This window comes from Notechis scutatus, chromosome 5 (genome assembly GCF_049901735.1).
Source record: "Notechis scutatus isolate UNSWTSFEM ecotype Mainland chromosome 5, rNotScu1.2, whole genome shotgun sequence".
In the NCBI taxonomy this organism is placed as follows: domain Eukaryota; kingdom Metazoa; phylum Chordata; class Lepidosauria; order Squamata; family Elapidae; genus Notechis; species Notechis scutatus.
Window position 1 is genome coordinate 63,161,013 of NC_142013.1, and position 24,801 is coordinate 63,185,813.

Sequence of the window (24,801 nt, forward strand, 5' to 3'; positions counted from 1 at the left end):
ACAAAACTTGGCCACCCTTAAAGTAATAAAATAAGTTGAATCCAAAATTATGATATGTTAATTAAGCTGATCAAATGAGGAATTTTTTTTAGATATGGAGTTAACAGCTCATGGTGGGCAGCAGCATAAAATGAAAAATATGATATAGTTTATCATGCAGGATTTCCAAACTCTGTTGAAATACTTTATGGAAAGGTTAACATATATGTCTCTTTCTTTTCCAGAAAGATCATTTATATAATAGTTGTTGGTAGAATTTTGCTTTAAAATTACATTTTTTGGGTAGATAACTCTTTTTCTTTCATATTCACATATTTTACACCAACCACCAGAGGCTGACTGAATGTATTTGAGGAATAATATTTCTTAAAGAAATCCATGAATTAACATATTTTCTAAACTGAATGCATACAATTAACTGCTATTTCTATGAAGATAATGAATTCTAAATATGAGTTCATTATTTATTATTTGTATAAAGTGATATATTGCATCAAATTTTGGGGGAAAAAGTTAATACAAATTAATCCATAGGAGGAGAACTTAAACAGTTGTTTTCAGTCATTTCTATGTAGATTGTCTATTGATTTTGGCTATCAGTAATTTTATTTCTTTAAAATATGTTTTGGTCCAATTTTTATATACTGTACTTACAAAAGAATAGTAAAGTATAGAGATTCAAGATATATTATACCCTACTTTAAGGGTCTAAGGAGAGTTATAAGTCTGTTGAATTGGATTTATTATTGAAGTTAAAGCTTTGTGCTCATATCTTTCCTTTCTGATATTTTTTTCAGAAAAAATTACAAGATGTCTTTATGAAATTTCGCTTGTTCCAAAAGCCAGCCAATTTTGAGCAGCGATTACAAGAAAGTAAAAGAATTTTAGATGAAGTAAAATTGCAAGTGCCAAAGTTGGAATGGAGAAGTGTTGAGCAGGAAGCAATGCAGTCACAGCTGGATAATTGTATGGTGAGTATTTCAAAGGAAGTTATATCTCACAATGTCATGCATTTTATTATCCTTCAGGCAAATTGCAAGCATCAGTTACATTTTATTTAAATAAAAATACAGTTCCTCTTTTCTTGTGTTCACTAGAAATTATATAAAACTCTTAGTGAAGTGAAATCTGAAGTGGAAACAGTAATAAAAACTGGGCGTCAGATTGTACAGAAGCAGCAAACTGAAAATCCCAAAGAACTAGATGAAAGGCTGACAGCTTTGAAATTACAGTATAATTATTTGGGTGCCAAGGTATGCTTTATCATATCATAAATATTTGTTTATTTTTCTATTAGAAAATACATAACTTGCATTGCCGAATATTTAAAGTGGTAAAACTAATGTATACAGTATAAATGTAATCCATGCCCTTGAAGAAACAAATTATTGCATATTTTATTTCTCCCTGATCTCTTATTCATACATACTGTATTTATGTTAAGTATGAACAATTTTTGTTAATGTAAGGATTGGCCAAATGTACCATGTTCACATATATTCTTGCCCTTGATGCTTATACAAGCATTCATCAAACAATATCAGTTTTTCACAATTATTTTTATGAATCTATATGCATGCTATGTTTTATTTTCTGTATATGTAGATACATATGTAGAATAATTCTCCACCATCTTTTAGACAAATTACTATAATGCAATACAACTGCATTTATTTTGAGGTATTACTTTTACATAATATGAGTTATATTATAGTATAGTATTAGTACTTATAGTGAATTTATAACAGTTATAATGGTTAGGTGTTTCTTATTTATATTTTATAAATAACTTCTTTTGTTTACATACAAATTCAGTTTAAGGAGAGATCTGGAACAGAATTTATTCTTAATCTGAAGACTTGCTATACTTAGAAACACAAAAAAATATTAAAATAATGGTTAATGGTTTTAATGTAATCTGAGATAAGATAATGGTGAAGTTGTAGATGCTTACTAATGTAGATATTTTTAACATTTCCCCCAAAATTAGTCAGAAAAATTGCTTAATTCCTAGTGGAAAATAATATTTAGCTATCAACATGATGTTAATCTTTATCCAAGCTGAACCTACATTAAAAATCATGGGGCACATGAACCTATAATTGTAATAGTACATAGATCTAGATAGATCATAGATTAAACTTCTGAATGAAAACAACAGAATATGGTAAATAGAGCAACTATATAAAAATAAAGGCCTTAAGATGGCAGTATTTTCTATTTTTTATATAATACTGAAATTACAATGAAATCAACACAATGGCTTTAGCCCGTATTTAGCTACATTTAAAATGAGCTTGAGAACCAATTTGGTATAATGGTTAAAGTACTAGGCTAGAAACTGGATGAGTTCTCATCCTGCTTAGGCACAAAGATAGCAGAGTGACTTTGGGCCAATCACTCTCTTTAAGCCCTAGGAAGAAGAAAATGGCAAACCATTTCTTAAATCTTGCCAACAAAACTGCAGATATTAGTTTAGGCAGTTGCCAGGAGTCAGTACTTACTTGAACACACATACACACACACACACACAAAATTTAACAATAGAAGGATAAGAGTATGTAAACTCAAACATCTATCTGCATTATTATTTACATGAACTGATTGTCCAAATGATGTAATTTTTAAAAGTAAGTAATCTTCCTAACATAAACTTATATCATAAGAATCACAATCATTTTGTTATTAGTTTATCTGCTGAAAAATGATAAATTGGGAACTATTTTTTGTATAATCAATATTTACTTATGGAAAAGAGCAATAGATTTCGCTGTGTAAAATATAGTAAAAGCTTTTATGTTATGTCTCACCTTTACAAAGGAGATGAGGAGTCCCAACTCCAACTGAATACAAACAAGCAAGCAAATCCAGTAATTATAGAGTTAATTCCTTGAGCCGATAAAGTTCTTGGCAGTCTCACACACACTGTCTGCCAAGTCCTACAAGATAACAAGAATATAAATCACACAAGCTGTCACAACACAGAATACGCTGGAGCTCCTCTGAATAAATCACACGTTGTCCCGTACGAAACTCTCAGAGCGAACACACCCACTTTTATTCCCTGTGGGGTGTGTCAGTCCCTCAGCTCAGTTTCTGATTCGTCCCTTCTTCCTGCGTTGCAGTTCACACTTTTGCCTGTGACACTGCCTCGCATCAAGCCAGCATTTCTCTGCTTGATTCTCTGTCAGAGACTCCAATACGCCCTCCTCCTTTTCCTGATTAGCCTCAGGTTTTCCCTCTCGGTTATCTGCCGACACCTGAGGCACAATCAGGGAGGAAGGCATTGCCAAATAGGAAGGTCCTGGGGAGGAAGGCATTTCCAAATCCTCCTCTTCCCCATTGTCCGAGTCTTCGTCCTCTAACAATGCAGGCTCAAACCTCAGAGCCACAACACTTTTATATAAATTGCATTTCAAATAATAAAAATACACTTGTACATCATTATACTGAACAGGCAGACTAAACCATAGGCAAGAAATTGTTCATATATTGACAGCAGCAAACAATAAATAATTTTACTAATGATAATAGTAAAATAGTAACACTAGAGAGAGAGAAAGAATGTGTCCCTCTATGTTTTATGTACTATACAGATCCCAAAAAATAAAATATAGAGTTCTTAATTAACAAAACAAATATATTAAGAGGCACAGTTCTCAAACAATTGTAGCTAGTTGGTGGTTAAATGGAAATGGGGGGAAAATTATAACCAAGCATGTAGATTTGAGTAATAGTAGCAGTTTGGGTGGTAGGCATTTGTGGATTGGATTTTTAAATTTTCCTCCTTTTTAACACAGGTAACAGAGAAAAAGCAAGAACTAGAGAAATGTTTGAAATTATCTCGGAAACTCAGAAAGGAAATGAATGCTCTGACAGAATGGCTGGCAATGATAGATTCAGAACTGACAAAGAGATCAGCAGTAGAAGGAGTGCCTATCAATTTAGATGCTGAACTTGCCTGGAGCAAGGTAAACATTTTTGTCTTACCTTTAAACTCACATATTTTTTCCCCTGCAATCATCATCCTTTCTCAAAACCTTTTTCCTTCAGCATTACAAACTGCATATTATTTGATGGATAAATACTTAGGCTTTTGTCTTCTACTATCACAAGATTTTAACATTTCATGTGGTGTATTGAAGCAAACAAACAAAAAAAGAACACAAAACTTTAAACTGTATATCGTGATAGGTTTCAGGTGTCATATTATTTAGTGAAGTACTGCTCTAGGCAAACAAAAGAATTTCATAGGAAAAATAATTGAGCATACTTTTTGAAACTGTTATTCAATTATGTCCTTATTTTCATTTTTGTTTATTTTAAATTAAGGCTATGATACAACATTTGGATTTTATTTGTTTTAAATCATACATTTTCATCTTTTAAAAGCTTTCCTGTATAAATACAGCTGCAATATGCAGTTTTCCCCATAACAGATAGTCCTATTGGGATAGGAACTGCAAATGCAGTGGTCAAGTCAATGATTACCTATTAATGGTAATCTGGCAGTCCCAGTTATTGTTGTAGCCGCAGGATGGTGTGGGTTGTTAAGTGACAAAAAGCAGAGGTCCAAAACAAGGTGCATAAGTGGGTGTGTTGGTAACATGGAGATTGTGCAAGTGGGTGCAGTAAAATACATTGGAAATGTGAAGGCTGTGGGCAAACCTATAGGGATTGTGGTCAGGTTGCTACAGGGGGCATGCTATGGACCAGCGGTCACCAACCGGTGGGCCGCGGCCCACTGGTGGGCCATGAGAAAATTTTGGTGGGCCGCAGAGAAATCTCACCCCCAGAGCACCCCCACAAAGCAATTAATCCAGGCTGCGCAGAAACACAAGGCTGCGCAGAAACACAATTTTATGAGTTTGCTTGCAAGCAAATTTTATGAGACTGAGCTAGCCAATGGCAGATAGATCTCTGAATGAATCTGTGATTCTATGAGCAACTCAATCTGCCTGCTTTGCCTGATTTTGGGAAAAAGTTGCTCTTTTTTAATAAAAAATTCAATATTTATATAAATATTTATAATATTTACATACAAGCCATGCCCAGCCAGTCACATGACCACCACGCCACACCCACAAATTAGGCCATACCCACAGAACCAGTTAGTGGTCTCTGGGATCTAAAATTATGAGTTTGGTGGTCCCTGAGGTCCAAAAGGTTGGCGACCCCTGAAAGCAGGAAAAGGGTGCTAGATCCCAAGAAGAGAGTTTATCCAAAAATAATCTTGGGTCATTCCTAACTGCTCCCATTCAGGTCCAGGCAGCAGCATTGCCAGACAAGCAGCTTTGTCAGCAAAAACAGCAGATCTTTGGCAAGAGAGGAAAAAGGCTGTTCCTGTACAACAGCCATTTTGTGAAGGCATGATCAACAAATTATTAACATATTTATCAATTATCAGCTGCTTGATTAGATGTAGTGCTTTAGGGCAGGGATCCCCAACCTTTTCGACGCCGCGGCCCGGTTCCGGCGTCAGCTGGGCGCCGCGGCCCGGTTCCGGCGTCAGCTGGGCGCCGCCATCTTTTTTGACGAAAATCACTTCCGTGACGTCACGAAGTGATTTTTCGTCAAAAAATGAGCGGCGCCAGCGCTCTGGTGAGCTTTTTCGGGTAGAAATGGCTTTCTACCCGGAAAAGCTCACCAAGCGCTGGCGCCGCCATCTTTTTGACGAAAAATTGCTTTTTTACCAAAAAAGATGGCGGCGCCCAGCAACCAGCGGCCCGGTAAGGCTTGTTCCGCGGCCCGGTACCGGTCCGCGGCCCGGCGGTTGGGGACCCCTGCTTTAGGGTACTACATTCAGTATTAATGCAGATTTATTTCTCTTTCAATTTATTTTAATACACAAAAGTATCCCAATATATGAATGGCAATACTGTTATGGATAATTCAAATTTCAGTCATTTCAGTCTTCACATTTACTGTTATTCATTCCATGTGTGTTTTCCACAGGGAACACAATTAGAGACTGAAAAACGACAGCATCAGCTGAAGATTATCACTGACTTGGGAGAGGGATTGAAGATGGTGCTTAAAGGGAAAGAAAGATTGGTGAATGATAAACTCAGCCTTCTCAGTAGTAACTGGATTGCAGTAACTTCACGAGCTGAGGAATGGTTTAATTTGCTGCTGGTAAGAGTTACCAATTAGCACTTTTCCACTTTCATGATCACAGAGATAGAACATCACTTTTTTAGTTTTTTAGACAGAGTTCCCAAGTGATTTAAGTCTTTGTGATGTTATTTTATGACTTGTCTTTAAAATCACAGTGAAAGATATCAGTTTTATGTTTGTAACTCAGAGATAATTTTTTTAAAAAAACAACCTCTATATTCTAAAAATTGCTGCACATTTTTTCTTTATTAATTTCAGAAAAATAATATTAGAAATTATGTGCAAATATTTTACTACCAGTTCTGTGGGCATGGCTAGGTGGGAGTGGGTAGGTGGGCATGACCATGTGACTGGGTGGGCGTGGCTTTTTTTATGCAGCACCCCTCTGCTTCCTGGGCCTCAGGGAAGCCTCCTGGGCGAAGCAGTAAGACAGAGAGGGGGATCCCGGCACAGCTGATCATCGGAACAGCTGATCATTGGGAGGAAAAAAAATACCGGTTCAGCAGAACTGGTAGGTTTTTTTTTTACTACTGGTTCACCTGAACCGGGCCGAACTGGTAGCATACCACCAAATATATAATTTATAAAAGTGGCTATTGATTTGTGGCTATTAGGTCACTTTGTATCTCAATGTCTACATCATTACAATAGATCAGGGGTGTCAAACTGGACTTCTTTGAGGGCTGGATCAGCATTGTAGTTCTCCTCTGTGGGCACGAGGGGGGCACGAAGGGGGGCATGAGGTGAGCACGAGGGGGAAGTGGGGAGGTGGGATGGATGCCTCCTGCTGCATCATGCTGGCAAAATGGGGCATGGGGGCACCACACACGGCCCCCGTGCAACTCATTTTTGCCCTCCATGGCCTCCTGAAGCACTCTGCTGGCCAAAAATGGGCCATGTGGTTTGTTTTTGGCCCATTTTTTGGCCCGTTTTGGGCCTGGTTTTGGCCTGGTTTTTCGGCCCATTTTCAGCCATTTTTCAACCTGCTTTGGGCTGCATTTAAGCACCCAAGGGCCTTGGGTTTGACACCCCTGTTGTAAAAAATTAGACCCTGTTGTAAGTTTTAATTTTTTTTCCTGATTTTACCAGTATTTAGATCTTATTTTTTGCGGTTGTAAAGTAGTTTCATAGAACTAGTTTTATAGTTTTTGTTATCAGGATTCTGGCAGTGGCCCTAATTAAATCATGAGCTTTGAGCCAAGCTTCAAAAACTCCAGAGGATTTATTAGGAGTTAACATGTCAGTATGACCTGTGTATAGCCGATTCTGAGACACCCAATTCACTGTCACCCTTGACCCTGGTTTTCCCCCACCCCTCTGGGTGTATCATAAATTCATATTCTCCAATGAAAGATGTCCATAGCCAAGAGTCATCTATCATGTTCTCCAATTAGAGATTTGCGTGGCAGAAGTTATAATAGTTATAATTAGTTATAATCTTTGTAAGATATGAATGGAATGCACTTTTGATTCCAAACTGCTGCACTGCTCTTTCAAACTCCTCCCCCACTTTCTGTTGGCAACTATAAAATTGGCATAAAAATGTTTTATGAGTTGACATTCGGCTCTCCTCATTTCTTGAAGGTGACATGTACAACACACAAAAAAACAAATTGAGTGCACGTATAGAACTTAGAGTTGCAAACCCCTCCCCCTCCCCCCAGGCTTGGTTGGATTTTCTGCATGGAACCTTGCTACAAGGTGATCGCCTTGGACGTTTCTACTCTTTACCCAAGATGCCTTTGATAAGGCCCTTCCACTTGATTCCATTGGAGGTGTCTCCTGTGCCACTTCAAATCTGGCCTTCTAGTAGGAAGCCATCTATGTCATGTAGTTGAGGGGGGCTTCTCTTGTGGAGGGTTGCTAACCATTCTCTTGCTTCTCCCTCTAGCCCCTCAGACATGGCATTCACCATGGTTTTAGGGGAGGGTTCCAGGTGGATCTCAACTGAGTCAAGGAATAAAGCTGAGTCAAGGAATAAAGGTCTGGGTCTCTATCAAATTTCCCCCTGGACCGGGGCGGTTCGTTGAGCTCTGCTCCTCCCTCTCCCCATCGCCCTCTGTAAGCCTTGAGGTGGCTGATCTGCCTCACCAGCTCTAGTTTGCACAGGAGGAGGGGGCTGCTTGCTATGTGAGGGAGGCACTGTCTGCCACTACAGGCTCTTTTTTTCTTCTAGTGGGTAGACAGGGAGGGCTGTGGTCTTCCCTGCTTCTCCTCACTTCAAAGGGCTCTGTAAAAGTTCCCCTGTTTTGGGCAGCAGGATGGGCTGTCATCTCGAATGGTGGCCTGTTCAAATTCCTCCTTCAGCTGCTGTATGGATCTCCCCAGGGATTCTATCAGGGTCTTATCTGGTTTTCTCCCCTCCAATGGAGCAGGTTTCTCCTCTTCGGAATTCAAGGGAGGCTGTCCTCCTTCTGTAATTATGCTATTGGTTTCTGTTTGCTTTTGGCTGGAGTTTCTGCTTGGGTCGCCTGGAGGAAGCTCTCTTCTGATAGTCTTCCCTCTGCCATGACTGACTTTCTCTCCATGCACTCTAGATGTCGGGGAGTGATGGAAGAGGCTGGGACCCAGGTACCCCGGTAATGTTAATTAAGAGAATCGGCTAGCTGTCAGAATTCTGGCAGTGGTCCTTATTAAATCATGAGCTTTGAGCCAAGCTTCAAAAACTCCAGAGGATTTATTAGGAGTTAACATGTTGGTATGACCTGTGTGTAGCCGATTCTGAGACATGTAATTCACTGTCACCCTTGATCCTGGCTTTCCTCCCATCACTCTGGGTGTATCATAATGCATATTCTCCAACGAAACATGTCCATAGCCAAGAGTCATCTATCATGTTCTCCAATTAGTGATTTGCATGGCAGAAACTCCAGTCACTTAGTTATAATCTTTGCAAAGATATGAATGGAATGCACTTTCGATTCCAAGCTGCTGCAATGCTCTTTCAAACTCCTTCCCGCTGTCTCTCTGTTGGCAACTATAAAATGGGCATAAAAATGTTTTATGAGTTGACATTTGTGTTTGGACAATGTAATAATTTATGTAGTAATGCATTTTTCCCTTTGATCTGAACTGTTTAGTAACGTGCTGATTTCTCTTTATCTACTTCTAGGCATATCAAAAACATATGGAAACATTTGATCAGAATGTTGTTAATATCACCACATGGATGTATCAAACAGAAATACTCTTAGATGAATCTGAAACCCAAAGCCCCCAGCAGAGAAACAACATTCTTAAGGTAACAAATGCAAACCTCTGAAAATTACTTTTTAAAAAGGCTAGTTGATACTTTGCACTTGATCATAATTGTATCCCAGATTTGCCCTGTGGGTTTTCAAGTAAACTTTTGAACTTAGAGTACATTATTTTTCTCTTCAAAATAATATTTTATCATACCTTTTAAAAGTCTTGGAAAGCAAAGACCATTTCAGAACATGAGATCTGGTGAGCAAATATGTACCGTATTTGCCGGCGTATAAGACGACTTTTTTGCCCCGAAAAACATGCCTCCAAGTGGGGGGGTCGTCTTATACGCCGGTATATCCACTGCCGGCTTTCGGATGCTTGTTGGACGCAGCGAAGGCGCCTCTGGCTTCCCGGATCCCCTGCGTCGCTTCCGCTTCATCCCGCTCACCTCGCTCTGCCCGAGGCTGCAGCCTTCCTGCTCTTCCCACGGCCCCTGGCACTCCGCCCTGCCGCTGCAGCCCCGGGGATTTCTGGAGGGCGTTTCTGGTGGTGGTGGGGGGTCGTCTTATACGCCGGGTCGTCTTATACGCCGGCAAATACGGTACTGTTAAGTAGCAATATAGTAGTCTTTTACATATAGTGCAACTTCACCTCCTCTTTTATGGGGTCTGTTTTTTTGGAACAGTTTGTATCCTTCTATGAGTATGTTCCAGTCATGTGTTTCATCCAACCAAGTTTCTGTAATTCCAACTATATCATATCATATATATATCATATACATATTCATGTATTAATAATTCAAGTTCATCTTGTTTGTTCTCCAAACTTTCTACATTTGCATATAGGCATTTGAGGTCTTTATGTCTGACTTGGGTTGCTTCCTATGTCTCCTATTAGGTGTTTGAGTTTGTCTTCCTTCCCACCCCTCCTTATTTGACTTGTTTTCAAGGAGTTTTTGCTTGAAATTAGGTCCTGGAGATCTTAAAGATTGGTCACATACACACCCCAATTTTAGTTCAAAGCCCTTCTAAGGTTGAGCCAGTTGTTTTCCAAAAACATTCTTCCCAGTTTTTGTGAGGTGCAGACCATCCCTTGACAAAAGCCCTTCGTGGAGGTAGTGTAGAACATGGTACAGGAATCCAAAGTTCTATTGGCAACACTAACACTTTAGCCAGTGGTTCACTTCTATAATCCTTTGTTTTCTTACTGGATGTTGATCTTTCATTGGCAGTACAGATGAAAAACTACTTGGGCACCTAACTCCTTAACTTTGTTGTCTAGCTAGTCGTAATCATTCAATATTGTTTTCAGGTCCATTTTCATGTCATTTGTCCCTATTTGTAGTAGTAGAAAAGGATAGTAATCTGTGGGTTTTATTATTTTGATTAGGTTCTCAACCACATCTTTGATTTTTGCTCCAAGTAATTTCTATGTTTCCATAATAGTAGTATTAGTAATTGCAGCCATGCTATTTCTAATATACAGGACTGGAGAATTTTAAAAACTCTTGACATTATTGCCACTATAAACTGTGGACATAATCAAATATTCTGGAAATGTCCAACTATCTCAAGAAGTGTAAACTGTTTTTCCTAAATCCAAAATTATAATACTGTACAAATCATTAACAATTTAGCAAATAAATTATCAGTTTATTTAAACTTATTTCATGGAGAATGGAAATATCCCTAAAATCATCATCATATATTTTTGAAAGTCCTCTAAAACAGGGGTGTCAAACTCAAGGCCCATGGGCTGAATCTGGCCCATGGGGCTGGCCTGGAAATATCAAATGACTGGCCCATGGTGCCTCTGATAGCCAAAATGGGCCACGCAGAAGCCTCATGAGGCCCCCCTGGGGCACATTTTTGGCCTCCCTGGCCTCCAGCAGCACTCTGCCAGCCAAAACTGGGCTGCACGAAGGCCTTATGAGGCCCCCCCATGGCCTATTTTTGGCTGGCAGTGTGCTGCTGAAGGCCAGTGAGCCTGAAAATGAGGCATGGTGTGTGTGCCCCCCGCACCCCAGTTTGGCTGGCAAAGTGCTGCAGAAGGCCATCCATCTCATTTCCCCCCCCCCTCGATCCCTGCCCCTCCCACTGGCCCGCAGAGGAGAACTACAATGCTGATCCAGCCCTTGAAGAAATCCAGTTTGACACCCTGATCTTAGAAGAGAATATTTATCAGCAGGCAATTCTTGAAGTTAAAGAACTATAAATATGTAATATAATTATGTTGTCAGCCTTTTATTTAATAACAGCTCTTCATTTTATAATACTATACATTAATAGGGTTTATTCGGGCATAGATTTATATGGTTTTACTATAAGTAGTTCATCTTGGTTCCTTTTATTCATAACTGACCTAGAAATCTATTCTAAATCCACCATGTTTAGCATAAATTGGTAACAGATTTTAACATAAATCATTGGCTTACTTGGTACAAGTTTCTGAGTTGATGCAGAAAGTAAAACACTTGTTATAGCTTTTGTATCTTTATATTGAAAGCTTTGGAAAGCATGTTGCTTCATAGCTACAAATAATTCTCCTGTTTAAATTAATTTTTAAGGGGAGATTCTCCATAATGCTTTAATTGGTTCATGCATAAATCTGTTTACAAGAAATATGGCACAGTTGTTTGTAGCTATCACAGGTTTTTTTTTCTGTTTTTATATTTAATGTAAAGCTCTGTGTTTTATTCATGTTTTGTAGTGCTTAAAGGCTGAGCTAAATGATATGCGTCCAAAGGTAGACTCTGTTCTTGACCAAGCCATTGACTTGATGACAAATCGTGGAGGTCACTGCAGGAAAGTAATAGAACCTAAACTGACAGAGCTCAACCAACGGTTTACAACAGTATCAGAAAGAATTAAACATGAAAAGGTAAAAGAAATACCGATGCAAAGAGAATTATATTCTTGAAAATGGAACATTTTAAGTTCATAATTCTAGAAAGCAATTTTCCAAATAAAAATTAGCAAGGATAAGAGTGAGCTGCATCTCTGAGAGTTTTGTCTAAATATGTGTGCTTATGTGTAATATTTATGGTGCTTCTACTTCTATTCCAGGTACAGTTCACCTCCTTAGTTACATCTTTTGCTATATATTTAAAGATTAACTTAGTTAGAAAAGGTTGTGCATCTTTAGAATAAGGGAATTATGCTATCATTCAGAAGGCTTTAATGCAGGGGTGGGCAAACTACGGCCCGCGGGACACATCCGGCCCGTTGGTCATTTTAATACGGCCCGCCTCTGAAAAAAAAATATTCCCCTCTGAAAAAAAAATTGGGGCCGGCCAAAAGAGACCCCGCGCCGCGCGCCAAAAAATTGCACACACAACACGGAGCTGGGCAGCTGCTTCCCTGCTAGCGGGGCCAAGGCCACCGCCTGGGGAACGCCCACTGCTTTCCCAAGCCAGGGCTGGGCGGTGGCGTATTGCCCTGCACTGCGTGGCCCCCGCCTGGCAGCGTGCTTCTCAGCTGGTCTCCTCCTCCTCGGCCATGCAGAACAAACAGGCAGAGAAGGAGGAGACCAGCCGGCTGGTTGGGGGAAGCTTTCTGCGCCGAAAGAGGCAGCTACTAATCTCCGGCTTTGCTCCGCTTCTCCAATGGTCCGGCACCACCCTGTTCTTCTTGTGCTGCAAAAGAGGCGGCTAATGATCTCCGGCTCCGCTCTGCTTCTCCAACATCCGGCGCCACCCTGTTCTGTGTCAGGCCCAGCAAGTCCGAGCAGCCGGCGCACAGAACAGGGCAGCGCCGGATGTTGGAGAAGCAGAGTGGAGCCGGAGATCATTAGCCGCCTCTTTCGCAGCACAAGAAGCCTCCCCCAACTGGCCAGGTACTCTCCTCCTTCTCTGCCTCCTTCTCTGCCTCTCCCCTCTTGCTCCTCACAGTTGCCCTGAGCTGGTGCAGTTCTTTACTTGGGCAGCCGGACACCCGAATTACTCCCTGCCTGGCTGGCCAGCTGGCACAAGCCCTCACTGCTCTTATTCTCCTCCTCCCCCCTGCTCAAGCAGCAGTAGGCTCCGCGGGACAACATCTCTCATTCTTCCCCTGGCATGGCAAGCTCTGGTGGGCTGGATGTGAGTGTGAGGGCTTTGCTCAGTTGAAGACTTTGTTCCTGCCCTCAAACGGTAAGGCCAGCATGTGCAAGTGAGCAGCCCATTTAGGCTACGGACAGCATTAGTTCCTGTGCTGAGACCTTAGATCTGACATGCACAGCTGCCGTGGAGCCAGTAAGAGATTGCCTTGCCGCCTTGCCCCTGCCCCCTAGGGCATGAGCAAGGGGGCAGGGCTGCCCAGGAGGCAGTGAGTGCATGAGCCCCAGCATCCTGGATGAAAGAGAAGGATTCAGAACTTAGCCTAAATGTTCAGAGTATTGCAGCGTAAATTCAGCGCCAGAAAAATAAGCACAGATTACAGAGGCTTCATTTAACTTCTTTATAAACAACTAAAGCAAATTTTACAATACCAATTGTAGATTTCTCCAACATGGAGCAAACTCAAACAGAAGCAGATATGTTACAGGTTCAGAGCAGAACAGCAACTCAGGAGCTCAGAAACACAACAGTTTCACTTTAGTTCAGCAGGCAAGCAAGACACACAGCAGAGGAGAGAAGCAGTTTCATTTTCAATAGACAGACTCAGAGGTTAACATAGCTTCAGAGCTGCAGAGCTTAATATAGAGCCACGCCTAGGCTACTTCTAGTTTCAGTTTCCAAACAGTCCTTATTGGCTGACTTAGTTGCTATGCCTATTCATTGGCTGACCTTGTTACCATGCTCTATTCCAGTTCATGAATGTACTCTGACACTAAACCCTGTGGACGCCCACATGCTCACCACCTCTTCAGCGTGAGCAAGGGGGCAGAGCTGTGGCAGCCTTCTGCCAGCTTGAGACCGGCTCCGTGGATTTAAAGCTGGCCGTGTATGGCCTGCATGGCCACCGTCACATTGCAGATTGTGGTCTGGTTGGCCTGGGGCAGGTAGTGTTGTGTGTTTTCCCAGATTCATATAGGCTTCTCAGATTCCATGTTCCAATTCATAGTTTTGGGTTTATCATGCTTCTAGTGGACCAGAAGATTCTTAGCACCCCTGCCCCATTTAAGGAGCACCCATATTTGGGGCCATTGTTAGGTTTTGCTGCCATTAACATGATTTTCTTAGGAAATATATGGTGCAGTAGTCTTCCCTTTGCTTTCTGTTGCCACCACACCACGTGCTATTTTACTGAAGCCATTCTAACCAATGTAGTCTTCATCTTCAGTCAATATTGATGAGCCAGCTTTCATTCACCAGGCCTGTTGGTCCATGGGAGATTTTGATTCCCTCCAACCCACCATTACAGCATAAAAGCCATATCGGGTAGCCCCCCCTCCCCAATCAGCCACCCAGGATGGACTTTGAGGGGGCTCCAGGCTCTCCCTAAGAAAATATATTTTTACTTGTCTGTTATTTAATGGAGATAACTATTTTTGAGGGTTTTTATTATTTCACTGCACACATACAAGCACACACACACACATAAAACTTAACATATTTGTGTAGAGATTGATAAATTATCAAATAAGTTCCCATTATTAACATGTTGTGCAATTATCAAATAAATTCCCATTATTAACATGTTGTGCAAATTGATTAATTGTCTGGACTGATTTGGTTTGGTAACATAAAATAAGTGAAGTTTATAAGTATATGCTGATCAGATGAGATTCTACTGGTATTACTACATACTGTTGAATTGGGTGGATAAGGAAGGAGCAGACCTTCCTCATAGCAAGGAATTCTTTTATTTACAACCGGAATCAAAAAGCAACAAACGTGGCCAGCACCAGATTTTTATAGCCAGTGCTGTCCAACACTTCAGCCACTGACAGGGCTCCAGTATTCGCGCCAGTGGCTGAAACCAATAAGTGGAGTCTGAAACCAATAAGTGGAGTCTGACATCAGACTCCACTTTGCATATGATGTGATCCATGTAAATGTAGTGTCATACATATTTAACACCCCTCCCCTCTTAGTTCAGTCTGACCAATAACCGCATACGCGCAGACGTAGTCCTTCAGGTAGGTGGGGCTTCTGTGGGTGCGACTGGGCCTGCACCGTTCAGTTATTCCTGAGGCAGCAGCCTGAACGGATAAATCTGCCGCTGCTCCAGACTCCGCCTTTGGAAATGCCTCAAATGTTTCCGGAGGCGTGGCAGTTTCTGTTGAGCTAGAGGCCTCAGAAGTACTACGCTGGACTCCTCCTCCCACAGCTAAGTCCTCCTCTGTCCTGTTTGGGGTTGTTCTTGCTAATGTGTTTTTCCGTGGGGTTTCTAATTCCCAGGGTTTTATTGTTGTTGGATGTGTGTTGCATTGTTCGGCTTTGTGTGGGGGTTGAACTATGTGGCCCCGGTCTATGTGGCTGTTCCATGTTTTTCCCCCTTCTACCTCCAGTCTGTATGACCTGGATCCAGTACTTTTGACTATTTTTGCCAGGACCCAGGCTTCCCCTCCTGTGCAGTTGCGTGCATACACTGTGTCTCCTGGTGTGAATGTTCCACTCTTCCCTGTGGAGTCTAGAGGGGTGTCGTTTGTATAGTTTGGATGGATTCTGTCCAGGGTAGACCTTAATTTTCTGTTCATGAGCATTTCTGCTGGGCTTCTGTTTGTTGCTGCACTTGGCATTATGTGTTGGGTTAGCAACAATTTGTCGATTTTTTCCTGCCAATCGCCGGGGCCTAATTTTGTGAGAAGTTTTTTGGTCGTTCAGACCATTCTCTCTGCTTGCCCATTCGCCACCAGATGATCTGGCGCCGATAGGGCATGTCGGATCCCCAGATGGGCGAGGAAGCATTCAAATTGTTGTGCTGTGAATTGTGGGCCATTGTCTAAAACCAGCACATCAGGTAGCCCGTGGGTGGTGAATATTTTCCGCAGGACTCTGATCGTTGCCTTGGTTGTTGTGGATTTCATGATGACCCCTCCAACCATTTAGAGAAGGTGTCAACCACGATTAGGAACGTTTGTCCCTGGCAGGGTCCTGCAAAGTCTATGTGTATGTGACCCCATGGTGCTCAGGGCTTTTCCCACTTGAGGGGGGGTGCTGCAGGAGCGGCCGGTTGGTATTCCTGACATGGTGAGCATGTGTCGACCCAGGTTTCAATGTCTTTGTCTATTCCCGGCCACCAGATGTAACTCCTAAAGCCTTCATTTTTACTATCCCGGGCTGCCCTTCATGTAGTAATCCCAAAATTCTTTCCCTTAATGGTTTCGGTACCATCACTCTATCTCCCCATAACAAACACCCCCTTAATGCTGACAGCTCCAGTTGTCTGTCTTTGAACGATTTAAATTCCTCCCCTTCCGTCTTGTTCGGCCACCCCTGCCATACCCAGTTCAAAACTCACGCCAACGTTTTGTCCTTTGCGGTGAGTCTTGTGATCTCCGTTGCCATTACTAAACCCGGTTCGAAATGTTCCACAAGGAATACAGTAGTCGCGGGGGCAGGGTCTTTCACTAGATCTGGCAGGGGGTACCTGCTTAGTGCATCAGCATGCAGAATGTTCTTTCTTGGTCTGTGTAGAAGGCTATAGTTATATGCTGCCAGGAAAACTGTCCATCTTAGCATTCTCAGAGATAAGATGGTGGGTGTGGGTTTGTCTCCTGAGAGAATGCCGAGCAGTGGCTTGTGGTCAGTGACCAACTCGAAGTGTCTGCCGTATAGGTATTTGTGAAAGCATTTCACCCCAGCTACGGCGGCGAGGGCTTCTTTGTCTATTTGGCCATAGTTCCTCTCTGCTTTTGACAAAGTTTTAGAATAAGCTATGGGGGCTTCCTTTCCATTTGGTAGTTTATGGCTCAGAACTGCCCCGAATCTGTATGGAGACACGTTGCAGGTTAACCATAGTGGCAGGGTCTCGCTATATTGCATCAAGACTAAGTCAGAGGTTAAAATGTTTTTTATTTCTGCCAGCGCTGTGTCTTTGGGGGGGTCCCCACTTCCAAGTTGTATTCTTATCCAACAATCTATGTAGTGGCTCCGCTAAGGTCACCTTCTGTGGTAAGAACATATTATAAAAGTTTAGCAATCCCAAGAATGCTTGGAGTTCCCCTTTATTCTGTGGGATGGGGGCTTCCTTAATTGCTTTCAGTTTGCCATTTGTGGGTCAGATTTGGAAGCCCCAAAACTCTACACTCAGTACCGCAATGTGACATTTGTCCCTTTTTAACTTGAGTCCCGCTTCTTGGAATCTTTCTAATACTTTCTGGACTCTGTCCATTAGTTGGGGCTTGTCTTCAGTCAAGATAATTACATTGTCGAAGTAAGGGACTACTCCCGGCAATCTTGTAGCAGCCTTTCCATTATGCTTTGGAAAAGGCCGGGGGCTATGCTAACTCCAAACTGCAGCCAGTTGCACTTGAATGTGCCCTTATGGGTTATGATTGTTTGGGCTTCAGTGATGGCTGCGTCCACAGGCAATTGTTGATATGCCTGTGCTAGATCCAACTTAGCAAAAATCTTGCCCTGGCCCAACGAATGTAGTAGGTGCTGGACTATGGGTACCGGATATGCGCTCTGTTGAAGCACAAGGTTCAGAGTACTCTTGTAGTCTCCACAGATTTGGACTGACCCATCGAGCTTTACAGGGGTCACTATAGGAGTCTCCCACTTTGCTTGGTGTACCGGCTCAAGGATTGCTTGAGTTACCAGTTTGTTTAATTCCTCTTCAACCTTGGGTTGCAGAACAAAAGTGACTCTCTAGGGACTTCCGGTTTGCAGGGCTTCGGCGGCAGGTAGGAATCCGCGATCGTGCACGGCTTCTGCCTGGGCTCGCCGCTGGAGCGCCCCGAGCCAGCTGGCTTTGGGGCTAAGCCACCCCATAGAGGTGGTGAAGAGGGGGGAGATTGCCAGCAGGGTCGAGGGGAGCCGCATCTCTCCTCCTCAGCTGGCCAAACTCCCTTTCCCAAAGGCGGTAGGAGTGGCAGTCAGAAATGGCCACCTCAAAGAAGCACTCAACCAGAAAAGAAAGTGCAGGAGGAAGATAAGAAGTGAAAGTTTTGGCTGACTGGGATAAAAAGCAACAACTAAGGTACCCTGGAATTTAAATTTTATAAAAGATAACATCGCTCCCAAAGAAGAGTCGGAAGCAGCGAATGAAAGTGGAAAGGGAAAGGTTTTTTTTCTTCACTCTCCTTCCTCACATTGACAATGAAGAGAGCTGAATAAGAAATCGGAAAAATCCGCTTTGGCACTAATAGGTAATTAAGCTGAAAATATAATTAAATGCCAAAGGGACAATAAAGATTTATGGACACTAAAAAATCCTTTTTTTCTATAAGGAGGAAGGGAGAGGAAAAGAATAAGGGCAGGATTTGGAAGGAGGAGACTGCCTGGACTTCAAAAGAACCTAAAGTAAAATCTCAATAAGACTTCTAAAAGATACATTTTAACTGGAACTTTGGAATTAAATAGTAACCCCAGGAAGAGAAAGTGAAGAAAGAAGAAAGTGTAAAAAGAAACAGCTTGTGTGTATTTGGATTGCTTGGGGATTTGGGGATTTTTGGATATTATATTTGAATGACTAAAAACAATTGGGTGGCTGTTTAAAAAAATTCTACAATGGCATCACTTATGGATGAACTGAAAATGGAATTTAAAAAATATAAAGAAGAGACACAAGAAGGGAAGGGCTTCTTTGGCTCCGTTTTTCAATTCTTAGAAACAGCGATCTGCATCTACGAGAAACAACAAGAAAAGACTGCACTACTAGAAGAGTGGGACAAAGAAGAAGCCATCTTTAATGAACAAGTAACTCTATCTGGGGAAGAAAGGGGAAAGGGGGGAAAGAGAATGGAGAATTTAAGACTTAAAAAAACAGCCAAAAAAGGGAAAAATAATTTGAAAAGTGGATATAAAGTTGGAAAGCAACAGAAAAGGGGAATACAGAAGAGGGAAATGGAGGTGGAGAGACAGGGGGGTAAAAAGGGGAGAGAGAAGAAGAAAGGGAAGAAGGAAAGGAAAAGAAGTTACAAAGGTTTGGAGCAAGATATAAAGAAACAGGACTTATTCAGAGATAATGGGTGAAAATTTAACTGAAAAAGGGATTCTGTGAAGGTACATAAGGTTGTATTGTTATATTTGTAATAGAAATAATGTTAGAAAATTTGAAACAACGTATGATTAAAAAGTGGGATAAAATAGTCAGTGTAATTTAGTGAAACTTTTGCGAACAAAATAAATGAAATAAAATAAATGAGAGAATTGAATTAGGAAGGAACGGGAACATTTTAATTACTCAATGTTTTATAAAATATAAGTGAAGTGGGGGGGAATTAACTATGGAAAGTTTATAAGTGTTCCCATAGAAGTATGATACTTATCTGAAAAGTAATGTGTAAAACGTTAAGATTTAAATGAATATTAATATTAATGATAGAATTGAATTGGTATGGATTGTTGTTTTAATTATATTATACATTTATAATTTTTTCTTTTTTTAAAATACAGTGTGTAGTTTCAGAATGTACCAAGCAGAATCCGAACGGAAGTTATGTATTATATTAAATTTTATAATTTTAGGGGAAAGATATAAAGGCGTCATACTCCAATCAGTGATTACAGGAGAAATTTTGTTCAATGAGAAAAGATAGTAAACAGTTGAAACAGGACAGACAAAGAATATAAGTACAATGATTTGAATTGAGATGAAATAAATAAAATAAAATTAAGAAAGTTAAAAGAGGGGAGAAGCTATATAGAAATTGTAGAATAGTAATAAGATATGGAATGGAATATAAAAATGAGCATGAACTTGAATTTGTGTCTGTATGAAGAGATGTAACCCGGGATTATTCTGCTTTCAAAAAAGATTTTTTATGTTTTTATGTTTTGTTTGTTTATGTTTGTTTTCAAAAATCAATAAAATTTTCAAAAAACAAACAAACACGTGACTCTCCGGGACCTAAGTTGGACAGGGGCTATGTTAAAGTTTATCGGGGTCCCCTTATACTTGCCCAGTTCGCTGCTGAAAATGTCCCAGAATTCCTTTTCCAAAACATCAAGATCCTCTCCAACACTTACTCCGGTTATCGCTGTTGCGTGGATGCCGGTGAGGCTGATTTGCAGCGGCACAAACCACTCTCTCCCTAGGAGGCTGGGCAGATCTCGGTCCACAATGGTCAGTGGTAGGGATCCCTTGAAATCCCCGTATTCCACGTGGCAGATTTTCTTTCTCAGGACCGGTATTTTATAGCCTTGGTAGTCCTTTAATATTATCCATTGTGGCCGAAGCTGGCTTCGGCGGATGTCAGGGTTGATTTTCTGGAGGGCCGTCCAAGATATCATTGATATATAAGATTCTGAGTCCACTTCCATCGACCATAGGGTTCCATCGATCCTTCCTTCGGTGAGAAATTTGTTGGTTTCAATAGTGTCTGTGTGTGCCACCGAGCGTGTGTGTAGCCTCCGATTGTATGGTGGGTTTCTTTTTCCAAGCCGCCATCTTGTTTTTTAAATTTTGTGACAAAAGTCTTCCGACTTTTGTATGGTCTGTTTGGGGAGAATGTTCTGCAGCTCACCCACAACCAGGTGTGTCCGCTGGTTGGCTGGCTCTGTAGGCTTCTGTGATGTGGCCTTTCCTCTCGCATTGCCTGCAGATTGCCTCCTTAAAATGGCAGGTGGACCGAGGATGATTTCCTCTGCGGCTTCCGCATGGCTTGGTTCTCTTGGCAGTTTCGGGTTTGCTGGTTTTCACGTGATGGACATCTTCCTTCTCACTGTTGCTGCTTTCGGAGCTGGATGGACTATGTGGTGTTCTCCTAGTGGTCTGGGTGGTGTGGATCTTGCCGTTGCCCTTGACTCAGGCTGCAGAAGAGTCGGAGGCTTCTGCAGCTTTTGCTTCTTCCAAAGCCTGCTTGAACGAGACGTCCTCTCTTGCAAACAGTCTCTTTTGCAGGGTTAAATCTTTAAAGCCGTGGACTAGCCAATCCTGAATCATTTCTTTGGCGTTTGAGAACTTGCAGTTCTTTGACAGTTTCCTTAGTGCAGCCATGAAGTCGCTTATGCTTTCCCCTTCTTTTTGGCTCCAGATATAGAAGTCGTTCTGGTTTGCCAAATACAATGGAGTAGGGTCAAAATGCCCCTTCAATGCTCATTGCAGTTTGTCCCAAGAGACAATATCCAGTTCATCTGCAATGTGGGCTTCGGTTAGTTCATAGAGTTCTGAATCGCAATAGGTCAAGAAGTAAGCCTTCTTTTTCTTGTCGGATTCTGCTTTCATCCCATTCACCACCAGATTCAGGTTGAATCTTCCCATATATAAGGACCACTTCTCTTTGGTTGGTTTGAATGAGATTGATAGGGGTCAGTGGGCCATGTCGGTTCACTGTCGATCTGAATGATTGGGTTCATGAATCAGCTGGAAAATGGCCACGGTGCCCCACAAGGTCCTTTGTCTTCCTCAGAATCCCACCTTCGTTGCCAGTGTTGGATTGGCTGGATGAGGAAGGAGCAGACCCAGGATAGCAAGAAACTCTTTATTTACAACCGGAATAAAAAAGCATCAAACACGGCCAGCGCTGGCTTTTTATAGCCAGCGCTGTCCAACAATTCAGCCACTGATGGGCCTCCAATATTTGCGCCAGTGGCTGAAACCAATAAGAGGAATCTGACATCAGACTCCACTTTGCATATGACGTGATCCATATAAATGTAGCATCATGCATATTCAACACATACATACCATAGTAGTTTGTAAAATAAATGTATAGATAATTAATTTAGCAGTTGAAGCAATGCATATATGCTTATGAGATATATCCATAATAAAAAGTGTGAAGAAAAACTAATAAATGTCCATTCCTTTTCTCCGTTCTTATTTTCCAACCTTTAAGCCCTTCATTTCTTTGAAGGAATTGGAGCAGTTTAACTTTGACATACTAAAATTGCTTGAACCATTGGAGGCTGAAATTCAGGAGGGGGTGAATCTGAAAGAAGAAGACTTCAATAAAGATAAGGTAAATTGGTTGTGATAGAAGTATGAATGAACTAGGAATGGAAAAGGAAAAAATATTGAAGCAGAAATTAGGAACTTCTGCATTTGCATTTAACACCAGACAGTTCATAAATGTCAGCATTCTTAAATGTTATAAAACTATATGTGACATTCATACATTGGCACAATTACATTTTAGCAATAATTTCAATGTTACAATAACAAGAACACTTGATTGTTCTTTATAATCATCAGAAAAGAGGTCTGGATTAGTGAAATATCCTATTTGACATTTCAGAAAACACACCCACACCTACCCATACATATACATATACATATACGTATATCTCAAATCCTTACAACTGTTGCCCATGTAGTAGCTACTCAGGATTGCTTGTTGTTAATAAAAATGTTTCAAGGGATCCATAATATGGCAGACCAATGTGCATCTCAGCCATTCAAAGTGTACATATAGGTCAAGATATATAGGTCTACAAATATACATATAGAGTTTATTTTCTTATATATTATTTAACACACGGTTATACACACAGTTTGCTCCACCAATCTCCACCAACCTCTGCTTGCCGGATGAGTACAAGTATAAAATTCCCCTTCATAATTCCTCTGTTGTTGTTTTTAATTTAGTAAAAGCACCAGTCAGGAGAAGAGTATGCATATTAATTGCCTGAGGAGAAAATACACAATTTACACATGTTATGAACTCCTTTTCCTGGCAGAATATATTCTATTTTGTGCAGCATAAGTTGCTATTTATAGCTTTATCATGCAGGTATTATAAAACTTTCTATTTCTAGTATTCCTCATTTTAAACAACAGTATCCTGAAAGCCAAGCTCAGCCTACCAGCATACCTTTTGCAGAGCTATCCTTTCAAAGTAGCAACCTCCAAAATAGGTTTGCATGAGGGGCAGTATGGATGCCTTAAACCTTTTCAGACAATTAAGACATATTTTATAACTTTCCATGTATCTTGCAATAGCACTGGAATTTGTATTATGAATGTTAAAAGCCTTGGAGATCTTCACATTACAGAAATTTATACAGTAAATCCAAAGCTATAGTCTAATTTTTTATCCGTCTCTATCTCTACCTCTGTCATCTCTACTTCTAACATCTCTATTTTTCTACCCTTAGAGTGACAATCATGAGGGCACTATAAAAGAATTGCTTCAACGTGGAGATATGCTTCACCAAATGATCAAGGATGAACAAAAAAGAGAAGAAATAAAAAAGAAACAGCATTTGTTGCAAAACAGACATAATGCTCTCAAGGTAGATTTTACAACCTTTCCAGCTCTGAATGAAGTTCTAAATGTTGCATATGTAATAAGTCAGAAGTTATGAAGACCCTAAACTTTTATAATTAATTATGTTTCTTAAGAGTGGGCACACAAGGCAATAAGTAGGACAGCAAATTGGTATTTTCCTTTTATTTCTGCCTTTCATTTTTATTTTCATGTCTTTAAATATATTTCTTAGAAAACTTGTAGATAAAGATCAATAATATATAACATATATGCTGCATAATATTCTTGGAATCATTGATAAGTTAATTTATATTTTGGATAACTTTTAATTACTTACTGATATTATTATTATGATTTGGTAAATCATTTTTAGATTTTAGTTTATTCATTTTGATCAGTGACAAGAGGGAAGAGAAGGAAGGGAAGAGTAGAAGAGAGAATCTTCTGGGCAAAAAGAAATAAATCAAATTAAAGCAAAGTAAAGTAAATTTCAAATTTTAAAAATTGAATTTTAGGAAATATTTTAACATATGTCAAAGGCAGTAAAATAAAAATGTTAATCATATTAAATTGGTGCATTAAATGAATTATTAGCATGCATATAATTTTCTGAAATAGAAAATAGAAGTAGCCATAGTCAATAATTAAACTTGTAATTGGGAAATAAATCGTTTGGTTTGAAAATGAATTTCATACTAAACTTCTGTTTCACGGTATTTTATACTCAAAAGACAATCAAAACCTAGAGTTGCATTTAAAGGACAAGCAAAGTATCTCTGCTTCACATAAATTTTCTTTTCTTTCTTTTTAATAAACTTTGGAATATCTAAAATTAAAATTTTTGAGTGAAGGCAATATGTGCACATTAAAGTTCACTCTGGACTTCCATCTATTAGCAGGTTATAATTTAAAATAAAACATTTTGCAGTTAAATGTATATAAGTATTTCTTGCATAAAATGCTAGCATTTGGAAAATTCATTGTTGCATCAATCTGCCTGTTAATATTTCTGTTTCAAAATTTAGGCTGCTAATTCTAGTTTTTTATATGTGTGAAATGTGTGTTCCAAAATACATTTCTCTGTACATTATAAGTATAGTGAAGTAAGAAAATATTTTGGTTTACTTAAAAGTATAACTTTGCATTCAAAATTATAATTACTATAATTCATAATAATTCATAAATTATTATAATTCATATAATTCATAGAATAACATATCCACAATTTTTCTCCATTCCATACTGCATACAGTA

General features: G+C 40.3%; 1 protein-coding gene across 7 annotated transcripts in view; it reads left to right on the forward strand.

Annotated features, from left to right (window-relative positions):
• The window catches only part of DMD (dystrophin), a 1,185,061-nt gene that overhangs the window by 442,826 nt on the left and 717,434 nt on the right, over positions 1-24,801 (forward strand). For all 7 annotated transcript variants that reach the window (XM_087966867.1, XM_087966866.1, XM_087966869.1 and 4 more), the window contains exons 31-38: positions 798-971; positions 1,098-1,253; positions 3,801-3,971; positions 5,956-6,135; positions 9,230-9,358; positions 12,016-12,186; positions 22,177-22,299; positions 23,435-23,572. In XM_087966867.1, coding sequence (XP_087822993.1) covers positions 798-971; positions 1,098-1,253; positions 3,801-3,971; positions 5,956-6,135; positions 9,230-9,358; positions 12,016-12,186; positions 22,177-22,299; positions 23,435-23,572 — 1,242 coding nt within the window. The remainder of the gene's footprint in view (positions 1-797; positions 972-1,097; positions 1,254-3,800; positions 3,972-5,955; positions 6,136-9,229; positions 9,359-12,015; positions 12,187-22,176; positions 22,300-23,434; positions 23,573-24,801) is intronic.